The sequence below is a fragment of the Tachypleus tridentatus genome, chromosome 12 (genome assembly GCF_004210375.1).
Source record: "Tachypleus tridentatus isolate NWPU-2018 chromosome 12, ASM421037v1, whole genome shotgun sequence".
NCBI lineage: Eukaryota > Metazoa > Arthropoda > Merostomata > Xiphosura > Limulidae > Tachypleus > Tachypleus tridentatus.
In genome coordinates this window covers 82,923,066-82,943,221 of record NC_134836.1, presented here as the reverse complement: position 1 = coordinate 82,943,221, position 20,156 = coordinate 82,923,066, and the positions used below count along the sequence as shown (strand labels likewise).

At 34.9% G+C, this 20,156-nt stretch overlaps 1 protein-coding gene across 10 annotated transcripts in view; it reads left to right on the top strand.

Moving 5' to 3' along the window:
- The first annotated feature begins 3,087 nt into the window (after positions 1-3,087).
- The window catches only part of LOC143233828 (protein Loquacious-like), a 46,426-nt gene continuing 29,357 nt past the window's right edge, over positions 3,088-20,156 (top strand). Inside the window, exons 1-3 of one of the 10 annotated variants that reach the window (XM_076470556.1) lie at positions 3,176-3,194; positions 4,758-4,859; positions 18,839-19,145. In XM_076470556.1, the coding sequence (XP_076326671.1) occupies positions 18,841-19,145 (305 nt within the window). In that variant the 5' untranslated portion in view covers positions 3,176-3,194; positions 4,758-4,859; positions 18,839-18,840. Of the gene's footprint in view, positions 3,195-3,564; positions 4,034-4,704; positions 4,934-5,072; positions 5,093-5,165; positions 5,502-15,628; positions 15,716-18,838; positions 19,146-20,156 lie in introns of those variants that run through there. The other 9 variants (XM_076470559.1, XM_076470558.1, XM_076470560.1 and 6 more) reach the window with 9 other exon arrangements.

The window sequence follows — 20,156 nt, the reverse complement described above, 5'->3', positions numbered from 1 at the left end:
GCAAAGGCCTGGTATGATCAGGTGGTTAAGGCACTCGACGCGCAAACCGAGGGTTGCGGGTTCGAATTCTTATCACACCAAACATGCTTACCCTTTCAGCTGTGGTTGCGTTATAATGTGACGTTCAATCCTACTATTCGTTGATAAAATAGTAGTCCAAGACTTGGCAGTGGGTGGTGATGACTAGCTGCCTTCCCTCTAGTCTTACACTGCTAAATTAGGGACGGCTATCGCAGATAGCCCTCGTGTGGTTTTGCACGAAATTCAAAAAACAAACCAACCAACCCTTTCGCAACGGATCACGGATGTCAATAAATTTTGAATTAAATTGTAGGTTATAATTCAAAGTTTGATGTTATATATGAGTTCATTTCTTAATTTACAAATAAATATTAAAAGAACATAGGCCTGGCATGGCCTAGCGCGTAAGGCGTGCGACTCGTAATCCGAGCGTCGCACCAAACATGCTCGCCCTCCCAGCCGTGGGGGTGTTATAATGTTACGATCTATCACACTATTCGTTGGTAAAAGAGTAGCCCAAGAGTTGGCGGTGGGTGGTGATGACTAGCTGCCTTCCCTCTAGTCTTACACTGCTAAATTAGGGACGGCTAGCATAGATAGCCCTCGAGTAGCTTTGTGCGAAATTCAAAAACAAAAGAACACATCTAAATATAGATTTTAGTGAGTCAAGTGGTATGTTGAATGCAGAACTATATAAAATTAGATGTTTGTGATCTCAAAATACTAAGTATGGACTAAGTATAAACTATAGAGTTTCATAGAAATTACGAACTCAACTTGCTAATATTTACAAGCTATAATATAAAATAATAACCTCATATATTTTTATTTTGTTGAGATATGGCTTATGTACTAAATAATCATGATAGTCCCGCTCAATTCTTTATAAATGCAAACGCAAAGTAACGTGGTAGGGGTTTAGTTTAGAGAGAGAGAAATCAGAGAAATTCTCTCTCCAACTGGGGTGTTCAGGAACGTTGTGGTTCCTCTTCATCCCCTCACGTGAGAAATTGTTAAAATTTCCATGGGTTATTCATTTTAATTTTGACATTTTTAGGGTGGAGTGGGGTAATTGAGAGTGATAAGAAAGACGGGAGAACTGGACGAGGGCGGCGTGAGTGAAGTGAGCCAGACCTATGACGGAGTACAATGGCGGCTGGCGAGTTGTTTTAAAATTAACTATGACTTGATAACCTATAACTGAATAAAAGAATCAACGGCTCTTTTCAGGATCATGTAAGAATGTGGCTGGGACCTACAGATTCAATGCCAGAGACTTTGCTGTAGGGGGAAATGGGAGTACCCCGAGAAAACCCACTTTCACGGTCTGAGGGCCGAAAAATCTACCCAGACCGTGCCCGGAAGTAGGTGGGAAGAAACACAGGAATAAAAAGAAAAACAAAAGAAAATAAAAGCTGATGGACTGTGACGGTGGTATACATGGAAACTGCTAGCTGCGGTCTTGTAGATCAGGTAGTAATTTCGTCATGAACTTGTTTTCACACTTGAAGCCCATTGGTGCAAGTGAAAAACGTGGTCTAGGTGGTGGAACAACTGGCTGTTCTTCGGTGAGTTGTTCTTCGCTGGTCTGTGATGCTTTGTTTCTTTTTATAATTTTGGTTTGAGTTTTCTGCGTGGAGGTAGTTTGTTTTTCTGTTTGAACTGACGCATCGATAGTTGTCTTGCTAATGGTTTGAGTCTGGCTGGTTGTTGAATTCTGTGGAACTGGGACTGAAGTCTGGCATGATCTGTCACTTTTCTCTCTTGGACTGCTGAATCTTGGCGTATTGCTAACAGAGGGAGTTGACGTCTTCTGGATCGAGTTATCTGTATCTGTGAAAGTGTTTCTTCTAGTTAGATCTGAACTCGGCGGTATTTTTGTAGTTTCTCGTTGTAAGTTGTCCATTGGTTGTTTATGATGTCTTGTTTGACCAAGTGTTAAAGGGTCGTCGATGTGAGCGTTCGGCTCTAAAGTGAAATGTGTGATAATAACATCCGTCACCTCAAATACAATCAGCTCTGTACTTCGACGTTGTCACTATCTTCATGAAGTACGTAGGAAGATTAGTGTTCTTAGAAAAAATTCGATGAACAGCATATATATTGGCCTGAATTTGAGGTTCTATGGCTTTTTTAATTTCTTCTGGTTGAATTGATGGATCGACGCCCCTGAGGAATACTGAATAAAGACTGACTGGACTTTTGGTAGGGGAAGAACTTACATTAAATTCGGTTTTCCAAGGCTGGCACAGATAAATTTGGAGTTCTTTACAATTGTTTAAACGGCCCTTTACGTGCTCTTATTACAATATGCAATATTTGAATTACCAATCAACAGCTTAGAATGTCCCCAAAGTTGGTTTTCTCGGCTATTTTAATCTGTGAAAAGGCTACCATGTTCTTTCGATCCAAGTTTTAACGTATTTTTAAAATATAAATACATTTTAGTTATTTAGCTTTATAAAATATAGCGAAATTCTGTGGTATTAGTCCAGTTACTTATGATTTTTTGTTACTCAGTTGTATGTATAAAACCTTAAAAATGTTTGGTAACCTTCACAAGGGGCTCAGCATGGCCAAGCTTGTTAAGGCGTGCTACTCTTAATCTGAGGGGCGCGGGTTTGCATCCCCGTCGCGCCAAACATGCTCGCCCTTTCAGCCGTGGGGGCGTTATAATGTCACGGTCAATCCCACTATTCGTTGGTAGAAGAGTAGCCCAAGAGTTAGCGGTGGGTGGTGATAACTAGCTGCCTTCCCTCTAGTCTTACACTACTAAATTAGGGACGGCTAGCACAGATAGCCCTCGAGTAGCTTTGTGCGAAATTTCAAAAACAAACAAACCTTCACATGCGAAATTTTAAAAGACTTAGCAATTTGTGTCCAGCAATAACCAAGTATATAGGTTGTTCCATAAAGAAATAATTGTTTGCTTTACTTCTTGATTTATTGTTCTGCATTTGAAAAAAAAAAGTTTAATGATTTATTTCCAAATAGCAATAATCTATATATATAATAATAATTGAAATGTAACTGTATTTTATAAAACACTAATCCACTAAAACACACCCAAGACAGTTTGTTCTATATTACTGGATACGTAATACGTCAATATAAGTTGTGCAATGTTACTTAGGCATGACTGGAAGGTTAATAAGAAATAAAAAGAAGTATAGGTAAATATACAGCGTTATGAAATATAAGCTACTTAGACTAAACATTTGTATTTTTGTGTTACAATATGTAATCATTTTAGCACGAAAAAACATAATTTATTTTATTTCCTAACTTTTTATTGTGGTTATGAGATTCAATAAAAGCAACTGTTTAAAAAAATCTAATTAACACTTTGAAAAATAATCTTTCACAATATTCCTTTAAGGTTAGAAGGTCTTAACAGACAGAACGTCTGCGAACGTTAATTTTTTTTATCTGTTGCTTTAAATAAGTTGTCAGTATGTTCGAAGTTAATTTTACACTCGTAAACCATACTATGCTAGAAAACACATGACTTGTGATATATAAAAAAAGTATGATTTTCTACTATTCTTTGCCAGATGCATCTGGTAATGGGCCCCACGTAATCTTTCAAGCAGGAAGGACATTTTATATTTGTAGAAAACAAGAGACAGAAAAACGATTAGATGGAAGAAAGCAGAAAGTTATTATAAATTGAGTTCAGTCAAACTGGATTAATGTTATCGAGTTGGATACCTCAGGGTTTAGTGCTAGCACCTTTTCTCTTTGTGATGTAAATGATGGAATGGTCAATAGATTATTTACATTTCCTGATGACACTAAAGTTTGTGGTTTTGCTGGTTGTGAGTTAGGTTATTTGATAAATTGGCCAATTAAATTTCAGGTGATCTTTAATTATTTTAAATTAATAGTAATGAATATGGGATATCACAATTTTAATCATGAGTATAATTGTGATGCGATTAACCTTAACAGTGTTGTGAGAAAAAAAGAACTTGCTGTTCTTACTGAACAGTTTTTAAGCTACCCAAGCAAGGTAATGTTACTAGTGGTATGCTAAATGAGATTTCATGTTATATCTGTGAAAATGTTTACAAGTCTAAAGAAGTCACAATGTCATTAAATATGTTATTTATAATGCCACATTCGGAACACTATGTTTAGTCTTGGGATCCTTACTATAGAAAGAACATTGAATTATTGGAAATAGTTCATAGAAAGGCTAGTAGGATGATACTTTGGATGGAAATGTTACCATAAATTAATATCTTTGGAAAAAAAGAAGAGTTAGGACCTTATTGAGATGTTTAAGATTATCAAAATAATTAATAGTGTTGATGCATCATGTATTAAGCGATAATGGCAAAGATTAGAAAACGCAAGTATACATTTTATCAGGATAGCAATCAGTTTCATTTAAGACAGCTTAATTTTCGTGGTAAAATGGTTGGCCTCTGGAACGAGTTACTTTTGAATGTGGTAGATACAGTTAATTCAAGAGAAAGCTTAATAAATAGTTGAATTAATATTTTTAAGTCTTAGTTCAATTTGTTGAATATGACAATTAAAATGAAACAAATTGTTCATTGTTGTCTGTGAATATTATGTTAGTTTAATAATAATTACATTTTATTAAATACGTTATAAAAGTAGTTTATAAATCTCCAGCTATGTGTTGGCTTTATTTAATATTGCTCTGTTAATGTTATGATATGAAACACAGCGTTCTGATTTAATGTTCCATAAAATTTAATTTCCAGGAAGGATCTTGTAGTAATACGCTGGGAGAGTGTACAGTTATGTGTTTCTTGTGTTGTTAGTAAGGAGATTAGAAGCGGTAAAAAATATTAATAAAACTAAAAGTAAGTGAGAAGTTTCGTAATAGTAGTTCATCTATGGATTCATATATTTTGATTAGTTGTATTTTTGGAAAATGGTAAAAACAGAATCTCAGATGTAAATGCTGTGTATAGTTTTTGATTATAATATCGGACGTGATGTGAAATTTGTACTTTATTATTCATATAAATTATTGAACTTACGATGAAATACTACTAGTAGTACTTATATTTATAACTATAACTACAAGGAAATTGTAAGTTATAAATGTTAAGTGTTATAGGTAATCATTTTAGCATTCGTATTCACGTCAGTCACATGTTGCAGGCCTGGTTTGGTAGATATTCTAGAAAGTATTTGCTCGTAATGTAAGCTAAACAACCATTGTTGGTGTTGCAAATAATAAGTAAATCAAGTCATCCTTACTGTTTGAGATGTTTATTGTATATCTTATAAGTCGGATGTACAAAAGCTTGGTACCATAAATTAACAAAAAACTAGTACTAGTATTGCTAATAGTAATTGGTATTAGTGCATAGACATTTTCAGTTCTGTGGGGTAAAATATATACATAAAAACGGCTTATTTGGGTTGAGAAAATATTTTACGTAGAGGAGCGAACAACGTTTTGACCTTCGGTCATCGTCAGATGAACCTATTAATAGGTAGAGAAACCACTTTCACGTTTTGAAGTTGGTTGGCAGCATTGAATGCATTGAATTTAAAGAAAGTATACCTGAGAAATACTAGATCTAGCTTCAGGATTTTAAACTTAAGAGCATGTTATTAAATTGGTTAATTAGACATCTACTAAATCACATTCAGGAAGAAATGATCTAGATTTAACAAAATTATACATCATCAGTTAATCTTCATTTCTTCACTTCTAGTAAATCTATGTATTCAAAAGAGAGGCCTTGAAATGGCTTTATATACTTTAATTTTGACATTTTTCAACAAGTTTGTAAATTAAAGGAGTGAATATTTTTGCAAAGGGCTACTAATTCATTATAACTTTTTGCATGGAGGAGTGCCAAAACATTTTGAGTTTAGTCACAGCCCAAGCTATGTGGTCAAATATCCTTTCAGAAAACTCAAAGAATTCTGCTGACAGATAGAACATTTTTGCATTGGAAGATAATGTGTGCTTAGAGTGGAAATATTATAATTGATCTGAATCATGTAACTATCAGTTCATTGGTGATAAGTAAAAAAGCTGAAAATTAAAATAGACAAAAAGTTTTAAGGGCTTAAAAGAGGTTAGAGATCAAATATGTGAACCCTTCTTATTTTTGCTTTGGCAGTAGAGAATGAACATGCATCTTAAGATTGGAAAGTTACTTATGTTACCTTTATTTCTAAAATGGATGATAAATGTTGACTTAGAAATTTTTTTGCCAATTAGTTGTACTATTTATATGCAAAAACGGCTCGTTTGGGTTGAGAAAATGTTTTACATAGAAGAGCGAACAACGTTTCGACCTTCTATGTAAAATATTTTCTCAATCCAAACGAGCCGTTTTTGCATATAAATTTCTCAACAAGTGGGTTTCTCGACATCACTGATAGTTGTACTATTGCAGTGGGAAAATTGTTAGTTTGGGGAAAGAAGCTTTACAAATTGGCAATTGTTACAATTAGTTACATATACTTTTCTTATGTTTCTACTTATAATAATTAATGTAATTTTCATCATTGGGTATTTTAGTGATACTTTGTTATAATCCCTGTATAATCTTGCATACTTCAATCATGTTAAGGAATATAGGTTAGTCATGAATATATGTATTAACTAACAGTATGAAATGGTTTTTACACATGTAGAGAAATGAACAATAAATTAAAATAAAAAGTGATTGCATTTGATATAATAAATAGTATAACCAATACATTAAATGAATAATATAGTATATCTTACTTTGGGAACACAGAAACACTAGCTGTTCTTTTGAAATAATGTTGAAGCAAAATTGTTAGGGAAAAGGTAAACTGAACTTAACATGCCTGTTTTTTCGTCAGTTTTCTAGCATGTTTTCTGATGCAAAATTCTTTAAACCACCCATACTGTCTAGCATCAGTAGCAAGTGACATCTGTCTAAATTGAATTTGTAAAAGTAGTTTTTTTCACAGCACAACCAATATGTAGTGATTAAAAAAAAAGATATAAAGTAATAAATAAAAGTTTTAAAAATATCAGAACTGTCAATGAAAATTTAATGATGTTGGATATAATACAAAAATAAACTATTTGCTAAACAGTATGTATGTCTAAAATCTTCACCACTTGTACTTTGACTATCCTCCATAACAAACAGAAATTAAATAAAAACCCTATAACCTGAGTATTTTTGAAAGGTGGGCCTTTCTTCTCTAGGGGCAAACTGGGAATGGTGGTGTATTTGAATGAATGATGTATATAAATATAAAGGGAACTTAGTAACATCATGAAGGCCATCTGGTTTACAGGGAAGTGTTCATTTCTCTATGTACAATTTTAAACATCTCATTTCTGGTACAATGTAGCCAATAGTAAGAGTGTATGTGAAAAGTTGTTAGGGATATTTTAATTTAGAAATAACAAATATGTAAAGCTGGCTACAGGAAATAATAAATAATAATAAAACTGTAGAATACTTGAGGGTAGTTAAGTGGATATAATGGATGGGAGAAGGCAAAAGGTTGTTACTAATGAAGTACTGTCAAATAGGGCATTTTTCTTTGGTCTTTCTTATTTACATTAAGGATATTGATTGAGGTATAATTAATAAATTAGTGAAGTTTGTTGATAGTATTAAATTGTAAGGTATTTCTATCTATATTGCAAACATTGAAATGTAGCAATGTGATCTGGTTAAATAAATATTACACTGAGTGTAAAGTAATTCTTTTATGTTATGTTTTGGATCACAGGTTTAATATGATAGAAACCCACTCAAAAATATATCTAAAGAAAAGGTTCTAGGCATAGTGGTTGTTGAGTCTCTCAAGCAACCAAACCAGTACTCTGTTACTAGTAGTAAAGGTAACAGAACCTTGAATGTACTTATAAATGTGTTGATCAGAAGTTAAGAGAGGCATATATCTCTGCACAGATAACTAGTTGAAATTTCTATACATGTAAAGACGGCTCATTTGAGTTGAGAAAAATTTTTATGAGCCGTTTTTACGTATATATTTTTCTCTACAAGTGGGTTTTCTCGATATCACTAGTTGAAGTTTCATTTGGAATAGTTATACTGTGTATTGGTTTGGTCTCCTTATCTGACAATGTATAATGACTTATTGGAGAGAGTTCAGAGGATTCCTCTAACAAAGATTTATCTTGCAGGGATAAGTTAAAATCTTGCACTCTTTTTCCCTTGAGAAATGAAGAATAGTAGGTGATATAATTTAGATTATTCAAGTAATCAGTAGAGTAAAAGCCTCTGATTTCTTTATGCTGTTTTCTGAATTTAATAGGATGAGAAGACAACTTTATGTTTAGTGTAACGCTAACCTGAGGTTGAGTTATTTTTCATAACATAGTAATTATTTTGCAGAATGGTCTCCTCCTCCTCTCAATATTTCTGTTCATGCTTAGAGATTTGCTGCTTAGTTACATGACAGAATAGCTCTGCCTTATCACCTATGTTTATTGAATCAGCATACCTTGGCTTTTCACAAGGAGGATGCTTGTTTGATCTGTAGGGTCAAGACTGGAACTTGTGTCTACTTTAAACAGATCATAGTTTTCTCATGTTGTCTTACACACATGACTGTCCTGAAGTATTTATCTTCAATACAACTTTTGTTGGAAGCTTATCAGCATTTCTATTGACATTTTGAGGATGAGTTGGAGGTTTTGGTTACTTCTAACTTAGATTCTCTTCCTTTCTTTCTTTGGTCTGTTGTTGGGATGTATTGGGTAGATATGCTTTGCTAGAAAGGGTTTATTTACCTTTTTCTGCCATCAGGGAGTAATAGAAAGCCCCTTTTTTCCATTTGAGTTCCAGAGACATTAGAATCCCAATTTGATGCTTCACGTTGATGATTTACATTTGTCTTTTACATCTTTGTTTTCTCACTTTTCTGGTTTGAATTTAGGAATATTAGACTCCAGTGTCTTCTGACCTCCTTGTTTGGTTCCCAAATCTATTGCTTGGTCATTTAATTCACACAACCTCCACCATTGTCTGCTCACCTTGTGGAGCTCCATTCCAAAGCTACGTGAGAGTTGTTAATCAAAAAGGTTCTAGAGAAGGCTGATCCTATTCTTTTGAGATTTTATTCCCATTTATTCATAATATCTAGGAAGACAGGAGATTGTTGTTCAATCAATGATCTGTCTTGATAAAACCAATTTTTAATGCCTCCTCACTTAACTATAGAATTTTTTCTTACCCTATGATGACACTTTCAACCAGGACTCTGGATGACCAAGTTCAATGTTATCGATGCTTGTCTCCATATTCCCATAACATAACCTTCTTGGAGGTTTTTCAGGTTTGTGCAGAGTGAGATGTTACAGTTCCCAGCTCTTACTTTTGATCTTGTACCTTATATCTTTGGCAAAGTTGTTTGACCCTTTTTTCATCACCTGCATTCCTTGAGCCTGTGCAAACATCATTTTATGGATGACTGGCTCCTTTTGGCTTCATCCCATCAGTTTGCAGAACAGTATTCTGATATTCTTCTTTCAGAAACTACAAAAGTTGGATTTTTATCATATTGGAGAAATCTGTTTTGTCTCTGACACCATATCTCATTCTTAAGTTGTACTCCACAAGGTCCTCTCAGGCTTCAGCTATGGAAAGAGCCATCAGACTTTTATTTCAGTCTTCTTTTCCTACTGCATGGATGGTTCTCTCTCTTTTTAATGATTTGGGTATCCATCAGACATCTCATTCTTTGAGTAATACCCAGTTTCAGTCCCTTCAGTGCATTCTGATCATTTAGGTCATACTGTCTCATTACTCAAGAACATTGATTGTAAATGGTGGTTAGATTGGAGCAACACTACTATTGTAATTGTTCTTGTTCTGAGATTCATATGTTCAGGGATAAGGAGCTTATCTTTAAGATTAGAGATTCCAGGATACTTGGACAGGAGATGAGTCTACTTTTCATTATCAGTGTGTGATTTCTTGTAGCAAAGCCACATCGGGCTATCTGCTGAGCCCACCGAGAAGAATCAAACCCCTGATTTTAGCGTTGAAAATCCGTAGACATATCGCTGTACTAGCAGGGACCATTATCAGTGTTCTCAAACTTTTTGCTGAACATGATGCAATGGTTCAAGGTCTGTCTGTTTTGAAGGGAAAAATTGATGTGATACATTATGGTAGTCCCAAGGTTGTATATCAGATTTCTCATGAAGAAAGCACATATTCTTGAGATTATTTTTTTTAATACCTTTGATGTTCTCAATTGGGATCATTCCTTTTGTATCAGTCTTTTAGCTTGTCATGTTTCAGGAGTGATGAATTTAATTTCATATCACTCATCTTGACTCAGTGGGATTATTCTAACAGAATGGATGCTACACAAAGTTTTTCAGTGGATTTATTCTCAATTTGGTCTTCCAAAAATTAATGCAGTTCTTAACTGCAGTTTTTGTTTTCAATATTTCATTCTCAAGCATTGGTGTAGATGCATTCAGTCAGGATTGGACAACTTTACATCTGTATGCCTTTCCCTGATTTGACTATTGTCCTGAGTTTTGACTGTGGGTTGTTCTACTTTCTGTTGAGTTCTTGTAGTTACACCTTATTAGCCAGGTCAAGCATAGTTCTTGCTTCTTCAGTATTTGCAGGAATGTTCACCTCTACATCTTCAACATTAGAAGCCTCTGTTTTACAGTCTCAATCAGACATTCTTCACTCAGATGTTCAGAAACTCAATTTTCATACCTGGAACTTGTGTGGTTCTCTGCCTGCTATATCTCCTAAAGTTTGTACTTAACTAAATCTCTCAATAAACCAACTACATCTGTTTACTGATGGAAATTGAATATTTATCTTCAGTGGTATATTCAAAGGAAATTAAACCTTTATCCAAACATATCTATCATATCTTATTTTTGACTTTGGTATTTCAGAAAGGGCATGTTTTTTCTATGGTGGCTTTCTATAAGGTAGCCTTTTCCACAATTTTTAGGTATTCTAAGTACTGAAAGATTTGTGAATCTCCAGTTCAATCAGGTCTATCCAAATTATTTTGTTTTATTCTGCCCAAATGACCAATTCAGTTACAGAATTGGAATTTACAGTTGTTTTAAATGCATTGATTTATCTTCCTCTTGAGCCCTGAGCTTCATGTTTTTTGTTTTACCTCTTTCTTAAATATTACTTTTTTGTTGTTGGCTTGTGGACATCATTGATCAGAGTTGTTTACTATTCATGTGTATTAAGCACTTTATAATTCCAGTTTGTCCTGCTCTACCCTGAAAGGTCTTTTTTTCCCATGTTCCATCAGTGTTGATTCCTGTATGTAGTGAGGGGATCTCCCAAAGAAGATTCTGTTCTTTCAATTTCCTCCTCTAGGATCTAAACATCCATCCACATTCACCATCTATGGTGACCTGTGAAATGGAGGGGAGGATTCTGGTGGTTGAGGGGTCAAACTTTAACACACAACTTTGGCCTTGAATTCCTCTAGATAGGCAGCTTTGGGATGGCCTTCCTAGGATCATTTGGCTGGTCCACTTGGGCTAGGGTCAACCAGACATCAGCATTTTATGTTCTCAACAGGTGTTGTGGACATTGTATCTGATGTGGGTGTTTGGGTATAGTGTTCACAAAACCTTGGCATTGCTGCTGTGTGTCTGTTTGGCATTAGAATGCATCTACTTGTAGTGCTCTATGGTGGGTAGGGTTAGTGGGTACCGAAACATTCTTTATTACGGATCCCCAATTATAGACTTAAATAAAATAGTAGAAAAACAGTCCATAGGTAAATGACCATGTCCTGAAGATTCTGAGCAGCAATCTTCAATGTCTGTAACACCTGTACATTATTTTCTTATATTATGTTCTTTTTCAGATAAACCTTGAGAACCTTGAGGGCATATGTTCCCTCTTTTTATTTAGAAAGGACTGGAGGGACTTGCTACCTTTTCAAAGTCAGTCAGAAAGCTTTGCTCTGAAGACAATTTAGTGGAAAAATTTTCACCACAACATATGAAACTCCTCTTGCATTCAAAGACCATTGGGGATACACCCATTGAAGTTACTCCCAGTGTTACTTTGAATTTGCCATGAGGAATTATTGTTGAGAGGGATTTGAAAAACATTCCAGGGTAGGAGATTCTTGCTGGTTTCTCCACCCAAGGAGTTTCTGCAGTGAGGCATATCTGCAATTGCAAAGATGGAATTATGATGCCGACAAATGTCCTCATATATAGGTTATACCTCATGCTACTTTGAATTTATCACTAGGAGTTATTGTTGAGAGGGATTTGATAAACATCCCTAAGTAGGAGACTTGGTTTCTCAACCCAAGGAGATTTTAGAGTGAGGCCTATCTCCAATTGCAAAGATGTAATTATGATGCTCACTAGTGTCCTCATTTTAACATTTACATCACCTCATCTACCTGCCACCATCAAAGCAGGTTATCTTAAATACATGGTGTGACCATATATTCCAAATAATCAAGTCAACACCCATCTCTGTCCCTAACATTCATTCCAGCAAACCCCAAGATCCACTTCCTTTGGTTTCGGGAATAGGCATTTCCTCAGGTACATCTTCTTTTCCCACCCCAAGATGCAAAACAATCATTGATTCACGTTCTCATTTGCTGAAATCCTCTTTTAATGAGAGAGACCTGCCTAATTAACCCAGGGAGGGATCTATGGAGGTCGATAGACTTCCCTCGAATAAAAAAAAAAAAAAAGACATGGTCAAAAACAGAAGGGCTCTTCACTTAACTTACTTATGCATAAATAAAAATAGCCACTTTGATACAATGGAACTGTCTAGGTTTACACTCTAATCTGGATGGCATCAAAGCACTGATTGCTTGTTACCATCCTGTATGTTTTTCTCACAGGAAACATTTCTGAAACATGCCAATACGGTCACCTTTCGGCAGTTTTCTTTGTACAGAAATGATAGGTTGTGTGATGGACGAGAGCATGGAGGGTTGGCATTGTTGGTTGATCAGCATGTGCCCACCCTGTCTTTACCACTTGACACACCCTTGGAGGCTGTAGCCATCTGTGTTTCCTTGGTTTGTACCATCACTGTTTGTTCTCTCCACCTATTACCTGGAGAGACCAATGATCAATCAGACCATGATGCTCTCATTAAACAGTTGCCGTCTCCCTTTTTAATCCTGAGGGACTTTAATGGACATATTTCCCTCTGGGAAGGTTCTGATATTGATGGGAGGGGTTGGTCCATAGAGTATATCCTCTCAAATCACAACCTTCCTCTTTTCAGTACTGGTTCTTATACTTATTTTCATGCACCTAGTCAGTCCTTTACTGATGTTGATCTCTCAGTTTGCTCCCCTTTGCTATTCTGCCAATTTCTCATGGAAGATTGACAGTAACTCATGAGGCAATGATCTTTTTCCTATAATTTTGAGGGAGACTGGCTGTGGTCGATGCCATCTTACCTGCGTGCCCTGGTGGAAGCTGGATCAAGCCAACTGGCCTTCTTTCGCTAATCTTGCCATTGCTGAACATCTTTCAAACCATCCTTCCATTCTCATTTATGAAATTGTTTAAAATCAGATAACTCTGTGGGCTTTGTTGTGGTTCAGTGGTTGTGCACAAAATCCCCTCTATAGTTTGTGTTCTGCTAAACTGTATGCCATTTGTATTGCCCTGAATCACATAGAAGCTAAGCAGTACTCGAATTGCACTATTTATACTGACTCAGGTCACAATAAACCACATTTTACTGTCTTGCTCTCTTTACGACTCAACAATGGCACTATTTTAGACACGTTTTGTCCCAAAGTTTATCCGTAAAATTAGACAGTGCCATTGAAGATGGTGGCACTGTCCACTTCACAAATATTTTTAGTTTTTTAAAGGCTATTGACCTTTTTAACACTATTTAAGTTCTTAATTCATAAATGAGACTTTTTTTTTTCTAAGTATGATTCCTTTTTACAAATTAAAGTACAGCTAGCAAATGGCTGCAATGTTTGGATAGCAGAGACTGACTGTATTATAAGGGCAATTGCTCAGTGTATTCCTAAAACCTTAATACATTTTCCATGATATCCTTGTCTGTGGTGAAATCCTGCCTGCCACATAGCATGGAAGGCTCAAAAATAGGCCTAGGATATGTTTCGTAGGTATCCCACACTTTTGAAGCACAGTGCTTTCCAGTGGGCCCATGCACATGCTCAGCAGGTAAGATGTCAAAGCCCAGAAGGACTCTTGGATTAAGTTCACAACCAACATCTCTTCTACCACCAGTTCCAAAATCATATGGGACAAGATTGGAAATGTCAGTGGGCAGTATAATTATGTCCTCCTTTCAATCTTGCTCTCTGATGACCAGGAAGTAGCTGATATTCTGAGTGAAAGCATTTGCTGGGTATCAAGCACTTCTGCTTCATCCTCCACTATTGTTCCTTTCTATCTTCTTATCCAGGTGCAGTTGGATGATTTCTGTCTGTCCTCAGGTAATATTGCTGTATCCACTTGTCAGCCCATCCCAACATGGCTTATTACAAATCCCCTTGTGACATTTTCTTAAATCATCTGAATATCTACTCCTGATTGGAAGTACCATCTTTTATTTGCTGAACATCTTTCGAACCATCCTTCCATTCCTATTTATGAAATGGTTCAAAATCAGGTAACTCTGTGGGCTTTGCCATGGTTTGTTGTGGTTCAGTGGTTGTGCACAGAATACCCTCTATAGTTTGTGTTCACTGCAAAACTGTATGCCATTTTTCTTGCCCTGAATCACACAGAAGATAAGCAGTACTCGAATTGCATTATTTATTCTGACTCACTTAGTTCTCTACTGGCCCTGGAATCATTTCACGTTAGTTCTTACCCTGTTCTCACTAATATTAAAAACTGTCTGGCCCATTTCCCTTTAAAATCTACTTCTATCCAGTTCTTCTGGATATCAAGCCATGTTGGTATTTGTGGGAACCAACTTGCTGAAACTGCAGCTAAGTTTGTGTGCTCTGGCTCTATCACTGCTGTGCCTGCTCCACATGTGGACTATGGTTCTGTATTCAAGGCTTGACTATGTGCCAGTTGGCAGTCAACTTGGAGTGAGTTGTGTGAAAACAGCTTTGGCTGTCTTCTTTCCACAAAGACCAAAAAGAGGAATTTGTTTTAATTATACTATGCATTGGTCACAGTTTTTAACTAATGCACTGATGTGGTGTCTGTATGGTGACACTCAGGTCACAATAAGCCACATTTTACTGTCTTGCCCTCTTTACAACTCTCAACAATGGCACCCTTTTAAACATGTTTTGTCCTAAAGTTTATCTGTAAAATTAGACAGTGCCATTGGTGATGGTGACACTGTCTACTTTACAAATATTTTTAGTTTTTTAAAGTTTATTGACCTTTCTAACACTGTTTAAGTTCTTAATTCATAAATGACTTTTTTTTTCTTTTTTTAAGTATGATTCCTTTTTACAAATTAAAGTACAACTAGAAAATGGCTGCAACATCAAATAACTCAAAACCAGGAATGGAAAGGTCAATTTCAGGTGACTAATGTTGATGTTTGAACTTACCTGTTAGTCATCCTGGCGAGTTGTAATAATTAAAATTATGCTACAGAAGTCTTTTAAAATCTGTATTACTTTCTGAAAATGGCAGTGACATCATACAACTTGAAATGAGGACTGGAAAGACCAACTTCCTGTGACTAACATTGGTGTTTGAACTTGCCTGTTAGCCATCCTGGTGAGTTATGATGATTAAAATTATGTTGCAGGAAGTCCTTTAAAACATGTATTATTCTGGTATTATTCTACTTTTTTCTTACTGCTGTAAACTAAATATAAAAATCAAATTTAATGTTATTTAAATTTTTAAATCAAAAATTAAATTTTGTTTTCTTTTACTTTGATTCCTTTTTACAAATTTTAATAATTTTACTTTACTTTTAACTTTACCAGATATTTGATGCAGATAGCCCAGTTGCTTTATGCTATAAAATGCCAAACTAACCAACCAGCTTTTCAAGTCTCTGGCAGTTAGGAAAGGGAAAGATCCTTCTCATCAATCCCATTACCAGCCATTTTTCAACTTTATGATTGCTTCAATCCTAGTCATATGTTTTTTTCCTGTCAGGGCCTTCAAATGTTGTGGCTCATACTAACTTCTTTCATGATACTTGGATCCACTTGTTCATTCATTGGGATCCTTTTGTTTTCTGTGACTTAACTCCCTTTACTCCCACAAGGTGGTCTATAATGGATTATTGTTACAGGAGAGATCTTTTGTGTGCCACATCACAACAGATTCATCATATCTCTTGTCATTGGTTGACTACTAATAATTTTCTATCCCATTACTTACGTGATTGGGCAATATCTTCTTCTTAGGGTGTTTGACTACCCTTGTAGATGTTTTGACCACATGTGTTAGGCTTTAACCAGGTGTGTATTTTCCTCAGTCATATACTTTTATTTCCAGGGTACCTTTAATTCTCACTGGATCCCATCTTGTGGTGAGTGGAGGTATTCTTTCTCTTAATTCTGCAGTAGCAACCACTTTTGCTGTAATTAATACAGGATTAAACAGGCTCTGTCAAAATGGGTTTCTATAAGGATATCTTAGCACATACCATATGATAATACCTTATTATGAACTGCCACTCATGGACAATCATGATAAAGGTAAAGGTGATCCTGTTTGCCCCTACTGAGCATCAAGTTGAATAAATTGGGATTGATTTTCTTATACAAATGTAAGTAACTTGGTTTACCTGTTGCACAGTTTTCAGAGCACTGTTCCTCAAAACTCCCAATGCATTTTAAACCACCACCCTCTCCACATTCTACTGGTTGAGCTCAGGAGTTATCACTGCCTGTAGCTTTCAACTGATTGGGTTACATACAGAGTTTTTTTCCTCCTGTGTGCTCCTCCATTCTTGGAGAAGAGGGTGAAGTTGGGATCCTCCTACTAGGGTTCCTGGTTGTTTCTCTCAGTGTTAATAGGAGTGGCACCAACTCCTGTGGGAACCACTTCTTATTCAGGTTTAGATTTGACACCAAGTTGTCTGGTTTGAGGAGTGGATGGCCCTTCACTTTGATCAATGTTGTTTTCATGTATTGGCCATAGGAAGTAGTCCAATATCTCCTCATCATTCTGAATGTGATGTTCCATCCTAGGTCCTTGGTTGAGCATGGATTCTATCTTCTCTCCATAATTTCACGAGCATATGGAATACTCCTTTTCCTCTTGTTTGGGGAGTAAGTTTAAAATTCCAGACCAGATGAGTTCTGTTCTGTTTGGTTGAGTAAGGCTTACATGATCCCATCATTCTGAACATTGATTGTTTATTTTTAGGTTTCAAGTGGAAGATCAAGTTTGTCCACTTAGGTATTGCTTACTTTTTCATTGTGATTCTGGTAATGTGAAATGTATTACTCTGTGGCCACAGGTTGGGATTCAATCACAGTATGTATCTATATATAACATTACGGTCCAATAGCCTTAGCCACCAACATTGGATATGCATAGCACAACCGTGAATTGTGGAACCTCCACTATCTGGTTCAGACTGCTTTGTACTGGTGATTACTTGAATTCTATTTCACCTTTGATATAGGAACTAGGTTCCAAATGAAGATCATACCCGTTCTGGTTGTAGTGTGGCTCCCACACCTTAGTACCAACTTTTCTCTTGTTCTATGCAGATATCCTGTGTACAGCACCAGCCCTTTCTATCTTTCATTGTAGGATTCTAGGTACATATAGTGTCAGCAAATGGTAAGTATGAATTAGAAGTTCACTTTTCCTAAACTGACAATATATTTTGAATAATATTTACTCCACTGACTCAACCCACTAAAAGTTGGTTTATATCTTGGAAAAGAGATTAAGTTATGCATTGAATATGGTGGAGAAATTTGCAAATTAGATTTTGTCTAAGGCATTTGAGTGGGGTGTAACAAAACTGGAGCAAACATCCTCAATACTTAGATGGACAAAGACCCAGCATTTTTTTTATTAGCTTGCATGAATTATGTTTGTACAAAAAACATTATTAGTTAGAGGGTTTCTAGTGTGATAATATCCCTGCTTAGAAAATGTCTTTTTTTTTTTTTTTATGAGTGTTCTCATCTTGGTGCTGTCTTTTATGATTATTACTCTGGTTTTTGATTCTCCTCAAATTTTGCATGTGCACTTTTTTGTTGTTTTGATCTGCATGTATGCTGTTAAACTCCAGTCTTTAAACTCAACATTTTGTAAAATAGTGGCCATTATAATGTATTGTTTCCCTCATTAAAAGAGTCAAACAAAAATAATTAATTTAAATGTAGTACATATTTTTCAGCAGTAAATGAATTTACCAAAGTATATCATCAGAGTATGCTTATATTTTAGTAAAACCTAAAAACCTCAAATGGATAGAATTAAATAAAGAATACCAAACATTTCATTCAAAACAAAATGCTCATTCTCTTATAGTTTATGTGCATTTAGTTCAGTTGATATGTTAGCTTATCAGTACATGAACACAGATTTTATTTAATTTAATAACAGACATTATAATTTCCACTTTTTATATTTATGTTAATATTAAAAATGTTTTATAATAATTTGAATTTTAATAACATGTCATAGAGCACTAGCTGTACAGTGTAGAATAAAGTGAGAAGTTCAATGTTGGATGCATTCATATTTTTAAACAAGTTTATTCAGCACAGAGTGAAGTATTTACTTTATGGAACTTGTGTTCCTTTATTGTTGGATTTTTTTCACATATACTGTTCTATTTGTAGGGTGTTTTATAACCTACAAGTATTTTTCATGGCTGTATAAGTCATCTGTAAAAAATATTGTCATAAATTCCAGGTATGGAAACACTTCCCCAGAAGACACCTATTAGCCTACTTCAAGAGCTCTGTGCTCGTCATGGACTAACTGCAGATTATAAAATGATGTCCGTTGAAGGATTAGTCCATGCACCTACATTCATGTTTAGAGTTGAAGTGGATAATGAATATGCCACAGCCACTGGCCAAAGCAAAAAGAAAGCAAAGCATGCTGCAGCACAAGCTATTCTTGAGAAATTACTTGAACAAAATGGGTTATTTAGTTCAAGTGTTAATGTAGCAGATAATTTGTCTGTTAAAAATGTACTGAAACCATCAGAGGACAAGTAGGTGGAATTGGTTGAAGTCTGTTACAAAACCTGTTTTGATTGTTATTATACTTAAAGCAATTAAAAAGTGATTCTTGTCATAGAGGTAGATGTAAGTGATAAAATCAGTAATAGTTGATTTCATAAACTAGCCTAACATAAAATAATTGATTAATAAAAAGTACAATTAAATCAATTAATGTATCTAAAATAATCAACTTGTGATTCTGGTCATTACTCGTTTTGATTTTCAACTATCCAGTAGTCAAAACTATTATTAAATTGATTAATACCATGAAAATAATCAACTGATAAAACTTATTTCTAATCATACCAACAGCTCAGGTATTGAAATATTTGCATTATGATTATTTAGTATAATTTTTAACTAATTTAAGTTTTTTTAGCTTTAATCAATCATTTTTATGACTAAATGAAAGTAATCAACTAATTCATGATAACGAGAAACCCACTTGAACAAGAAATGTATTCCAAAGATAGCTAGTATGAGTATTAAAACTAATTAAAATAAAGTATAGAACAATGTTTCAACTTTCTTAAGTCATCTTCAGGTCATCTTTTTATAAACCTGAACTTGATCTAAAGAGGTTGAAACATTGTTCTATACTTTATTTTAAATTTTTAATACCCATAAGAGCTGCATTTAGAATACATTATTAATTAGTTGAAATTAGGATTTTTGACAACTATTGTTTTCAATTAATCTAAGTAATAAAAATCTTGCAGTTATTTTTATTTGTTAGTAACTAGAAAAATTTACAATGAAATGTGTATATCCTATCCACTGTAGCTATTGAAACCCAATTTTTTGCATTATAATTGTTTTTATAGCTCTCTCATTTAGGGTATTTTGGATTAGTGTTTTTTGTTGTTGAGTGTAATCAGTTAATAAGACCAATTATAATCTTTTACCAAATTCCTCTAATTTTCCAGCTCTATAGAAAAGTAATGGCTTTGAGTTATCAGTATTATTTTTTATATAGCCCTTGGTGTCCAATTATTTATTAA